We start from the raw sequence: 6,000 nt of genomic DNA on the forward strand, positions 1-6,000 counted from the left end.
CTTGCAAAAGTATTCGGCCCCCGTGAAGTTTTCCACATTTTGTCACATTACTGCCACAAACTTGAATCAATTTTATTGGAATTCCACGTGAAAGACCAATACAAAGTGGTGTACACGTGAGAAGTGGAACGAAAATCATACATGATTCCAAACATTTTTTACAAATAAATAACTGCAAAGTGGGGTGTGCATAATTATTCAGCCCCCCTGAGTCAATACTTTGTAGAACCACCTTTTGCTGCAATTACAGCTACCAGTCTTTTAGGGTATGTCTCTACCAGCTTTGCACATCTAGAGACTGAAATCCTTGCCCATTCTTCTTTGCAAAACAGCTCCAGCTCAGTCAGATTAGATGGACAGCGTTTGTGAACAGCAGTTTTCAGATCTTGCCACATATTTTCGATTGGATTTATCTCGACTTTGACTGGGCCATTCTAACTCATGGATATGTTTTGTTTTAAACCATTCCATTGTTGCCCTGGCTTTATGTTTAGGGCCTTTGTCCTGCTGGAAGGTGAACTTTTGCCCCAGTCTCAAGTCTTTTGCAGACTCCAAGAGGTTCTCTTCCAAGATTGCCCTGTATTTGGCTCCATCCATCTTCCCATCAACTCTAACCAGCTTCCCTGTCCCTGCTGAAGAGAAGCACACCCAGAGCATGATACTGCCACCACCATATTTGACAGTGGGGATGGTGTGTTCAGAGTGATGTGCAGTGTTAGTTTTCCGCCACATATAGCGTTTTGCATTTTGGCCAAAAAGTTCAGTTTTGATCTCATCTGACTAGAGCACCTTCTTTCACATATTTGCTGTGTCCCCCACATGGCTTGTGGCAAACTGCACATGGGACTTCTTATGCTTTTCTTTTAACAATGGCTTTCTTCTTGCCACTCTTCCATAAAGGCCAATTTTGTGCAGTGCATGACTAATAGTTGTCCTATGGACAGATTCCCCACCTGAGCTGTAGATTTCTGCAGCTCGTCCAGAGTCACCATGGGCCTCTTGACTGCATTTCTGATCAGCGCTCTCCTCGTTCGGCCTGTGAGTTTAGGTGGATGGCCTTGTCTTGGTAGGTTTACAGTTGTGCCATACTCCTTTCATTTCTGAATGATCATTTGAACAGTGCTCCGTGGGATGTTCAAGGCTTTGGAAATCTTTTTGTAGCCTAAGCCTGCTTTATATATCTCAATAGCTTTATCCCTGACCCGTCTGGTGTGTTCTTTGGACTTCATTGTGTTGTTGCTTCCAATATTCTCTTAGACAACCTCTGAGATCGTCACAGAGCAGCTGTATTTGTACTGACATTAGATTACACACAGGTGCACTCTATTTAGCCATTAGCACTCATTAGGCAATGTCTATGGGAAACTGACTGCACTCAGACCAAAGGGGGCTGAATAATTACGCACACCCCACTTTGCAGTTATTGATTTGTAAAAAATGCTTGGAATCATGTATGATTTCCGTTCCACTTCTCACGTGTACACCACTTTGTATTGGTCTTTCATGTGGAATTCCAATAAAATTGATTCATGTTTGTGGCAGTAATGTGACAAAATGTGGAAAACTTCAAGGGGGCCGAATACTTTTGCAAACCACTGTACAAACAAAATACTATGACAAAAACTATAACGTTGCAAGCTTCTAAAACGATAACATACTTAAAAAACTGTAACATTCCTTTTTTCTGTTTTTTTTTTTTTTTGCCGTATTAACGAGAATTGCATTAGAGTCTATGGCTGCGCCCTTTTCGTCCACCGTCAGCCGGCACCCTTTTCCTGCTCCATTTTCCATCCTTCCTATCTCCTCTTCTATCCATAGAACAGAACAAGTTGCTCAAATTCCATGAATCTCTTGTTTGTGTGCAGCTTTATTCCTTTATAAGGTTTTTAGGACTCTTCAGGGTAATTTTGCAATGAAAACGGGAATAGTATTTTATTAGTGTGTTTTTAAATTAAACAAAATCTAGCTCATAACCTCCATTAGGTTGTCAGCAAAATCACTTGCACCTTTGAGTACTTTCCCTTAACTACATTGAGATTTGGACAGTATACAAACATCAACACCCAGCTTTAATTAACAAAGCTCATCTGTATTTCCAAAAGATTGCTACAGTATGTATTAACCTGCTGACAAATATGTAGCAATTATGAGCCTTGTTGTTTTTTTAATGACATGCATGCAACAATAAGAGGAAAGTTATCTAAATCAAAATTTATACTGTATAAGTCCATTTCAATATGACATTGATTAATTTGTACTTTGGCATATAGAATGATAAGCAGACCAATATGTAAATACAAATCAAAATAGATGCAGAATAAATACAATGTACAGAGTATGCTATGAAGCTTACCTGGTGGGTATCTTAATTCTCAGGTATCGGTCAATGGATATTGCCAGTAGGGATAGGATGGATGCATTGGTTAACATAATCATGAGGCAGCACATAAACAAACAGGTGTAGAAATGAAAAATTTTACCCAGGCTGACTACAATGGCCAGAGGCATTACTAGGACCCCCACAGCAAGATCTGCAAATGCCAGTGAAACAATGAAGAAAAAAGTTATATTCTGAAGACTTGAGTTTAGTTTCACTGCCCAAATGACCAAGATATTGCCTAAGACTGATGATATTCCTACCACAGTTTCCACGGCAATGTAGGCTGTGATGTACTCTAGATCTGTGTTATTTGCCATATCCAAATACTTTTGTTGCACAATCGCTGGTTCGGACCCAGAAAATGCAGAATGGAAGAGAATAGTCAACGTGTTAGCGCTTCATTTTTTCATTGCAATAATGGTCAAGAATACTTCTGCTTTCTCTTTCTGCTTTTTAAAATAGGATGATACTTCCTCTTTAAATTAGCTTAAAGATTACATCATGTTGCTATTTCTGATTGTATCATAGGAAGTTACTGCTGCGTGCAGATTTCATAAGAAACTGCAGGGTGTTCTGCTTCTATTTCTGATACTGACAGATATTCACTAGTAATTTTTTTTTTTTGTACTTAACATAATGTCATTGAAGAATTAACTTTGTACTTTAGCGGAAACCACAGTTTCTTTTCAAGTAAACATAATACTTATAGAGAAATCCAATCTTTCTTGAGAAGACCGTACTGCTGTCAGTTTGGTTCTCTATATCAGCGTTTGTCAACATTATTAGAGAATGAACCCCTTTAGAAAAGATGGTGTTTCCACTTACCCACTATTTGGGGCATCTCAGGTACCCCATTGACGCATATATATTTGGTAGGAGTAGACCATATTTGTGCATACATTTTTTTAAAACCTTGCCTTATGCTTTTAATGAAAATACTTATTTAGGGTTTTTATGTATGATTTATCAATTTGTTTAATTCCAAAATTCACTGTAATAGACGGACTATGCAAAGTTTAAATGCCAACTAAACTCCTCCTAAGTACCCCCAGACAGGGGCGTAACTAGGCCCCACCGGGCCCCCCTGCAGAATTTCAGAGCAGGCCCCACCCCCTGGGGCCTGCTCGAGGCCATTTTGTGGGGGCTGGAGGGGTCGCAGCATGAGGGGAAAGCCGTGGCCACAGTTGGCGGGGAGGGGGGACGTTCCCCCCTCCCTCACCTCGGGGCTCTCCCCTCTGCACTGCACTCCCCTCCAGCTTAAATGTGTGTCCGTGGGCAGCGGCGAGCAGCGGCAGGCAGCAAACAGATACATACCTTCCGTGCGCTCCAGCCTGCGTTTCTCTTGCTAGCCTCTGACGCGACTCCCTGTTATACCGGAAGTCGCGTCAGAGGCTAGCGAGAGGAACGCAGGCTGGAGCGCACGGAAGGTATGTATCTGTTTGCTGCCTGCCGATGCTCGCCGCTGCCCACGGACACACATTTAAGCTGGAGGGAAGCGCAGAGGGGAGAGCCCCGAGGTGAGGGGGGGGGAGGGGGGGAACATCCCCGCCGACTGTGGCCACGGCTTTCCCCTCATGCTGCGACCCCTCCAGCCCCTACAAAACGGCCCCCAGCGGGCCCCAGGGGCTGCAGGCCCTATTGTTATGCCAGTGCCCTCAGAGGTACCATGTAGGTATCATATGCTGAGGGTCTGTATTTTAAGAAATAATATTTCAGCTTGCTTGTTTTTCATGCATATAAAATACTGTCATTCTACAGCAATTCTAACAGAAACTGTAAGGATGGTACAGTATGATGCCACTGGATTAATGCAAGTGTTGAAAATGAGTAAGAATCTCTCCTGCTCTGTATACTCAACCATGCAGCAAAGTTAAAGTTTCTGAATAGCCTCTTGAAAACAGTGCTCCAGAGTATTTTTTTATTATTATTATTATTTAGTATTTATATAGCGCCGACATATTACGCAGCGCTGCACAGTGTATATATATATCTTGTCGCTAACTGTCCCTCAAAGGAGCTCACAATCTAGTCCCTACCATTGCCATATGGCTATATTATGTAGTGTATGTATTGTAGTCTAGGGCCAATTTTAGGGGGAGCCAATTAACTTATCCGTATGTTTTTGGAATGTGGGAGGAAACCGGAGTGCCCGGAGGAAACCCACACAGACACGGAGAGAACATACAAACTCTTTGCAGATAGTGCCCTGGCTGGGATTCGAACCAGGGACCCAGCGCTGCAAGGCGAGAGAGCTAACCACTACGCCACCGTGCTGCCCTGCTGAGTACATAGTGTCTTGCTGCCAAGCATGCAAAAAAAGTGCAATAAGGGTCCTTTTACACTTCATGCGTTATGCATCAGTGTGCATTAGTATGCGTTGGTAAGCATTTTTCCATAGCTGTGCAATGTGAAAAAGATTTCAGTTAAAATGTGTATAGTGGGAACTGAGCCATAGAAAAACATGGACATTTCTTTGGAAATAGGTGTTCTTTCAGTTATAACCGAGAGCAATTAAGTGTAAAAGGGCCCTAAGAGTTTACTGTCAGTTTTTCTAAATTCTATATTATCTTATAATATGGCAATTTCATAATGAAAGTGGAATTTCCATTTAAAAAAGGGAGATACCTTAAAAAGACTCTGTAACAAAAAAAAAAAGTTCCCCTGGGGGGTACTCACCTCAGGAGGGGGAAGCCTCCAGATCCCAATGAGGCTTCCCCCTCCCCTGTAGCTGCAGGCAATCCAGCGCTGGCTCCCCCGAATCGTCCCGCAATACTGACTCGACAAGCCTAAGGCTTGATATATATTCACCTTCCCTGGCTCCAGCGGGGGCGCTGTTGCGGCTCTCAGCACGGAGATAGGCGGAAATAGCCGACCTCTGTCGGGTCCGCTCTACTACACAGGCACAGTAGAGTGTACCGACAGCGATCGGCTATTTCCACCTATCTCCGAGTGGAGAGCCGATACTGTGCCTGCGCTGGAGCCGGGAAGGTAAATATTTACATCCCCACTGTTTGGAGGGGCACAGCGAGACCGCCGTGAGACACAGGAGGACAGGGGAAGCCTCGATAGGATCCGGAGGCTTCTCCCCCTTGAGGTGAGTACCCCCCAGGGAAACTTGTTTTAGTTACAGGTTTTCTTTAAAGGGTATGAACTTCATTTAAAATGATGTAGCATATATCAGTGATAACCCTTAGGGCATATTCACAGTGGGACATTGCGTTGTAATTCGACGTTAAAGTCGCAACGCAGCATTACAACACAATGCAAAAAAAGGTGGTAATGCACATTAACGCTGCGTTACTGTGGCGTACAGTAGATACAGTGGAGCATACAGTCAATGAAAAGTATGCCTCTCTGTATCTGTTAATGTCTGCGTTTAGAGGTAACACTGCAAGCAGTGAGTTACCATAACGCAACAGTTACAACGCGACGTTAATGTCGCACTGTGAATGTTGCATAGGCTTAACATTACAGTGCGTTATCCTGCGTTATAATTACTTTATAACGCAGGACAATAAGGTCCCACTTTGAATGCGACCTTATGCAGTTGAATGTTATTAAAATTAAACTTACCTATCTATTTCGCTCTACAGCTATCTACAATTTTCAGACATGACAGA

General features: G+C 43.0%; 1 protein-coding gene across 1 annotated transcript in view; it reads right to left on the minus strand.

Annotated features, from left to right (window-relative positions):
• ADORA3 (adenosine A3 receptor) overlaps window positions 1-2,806 on the minus strand; it is a 139,033-nt gene extending 136,227 nt beyond the window's left edge. Inside the window, exon 1 of the mRNA XM_068269745.1 lies at window positions 2,354-2,806. Coding sequence (XP_068125846.1) covers window positions 2,354-2,697 — 344 coding nt within the window. The 5' untranslated portion in view covers window positions 2,698-2,806. The remainder of the gene's footprint in view (window positions 1-2,353) is intronic.
• Between the last annotated feature and the right edge of the window lie 3,194 nt (window positions 2,807-6,000).

This window comes from Hyperolius riggenbachi, chromosome 2 (genome assembly GCF_040937935.1).
Source record: "Hyperolius riggenbachi isolate aHypRig1 chromosome 2, aHypRig1.pri, whole genome shotgun sequence".
Taxonomy (NCBI): Eukaryota; Metazoa; Chordata; class Amphibia; order Anura; family Hyperoliidae; genus Hyperolius; species Hyperolius riggenbachi.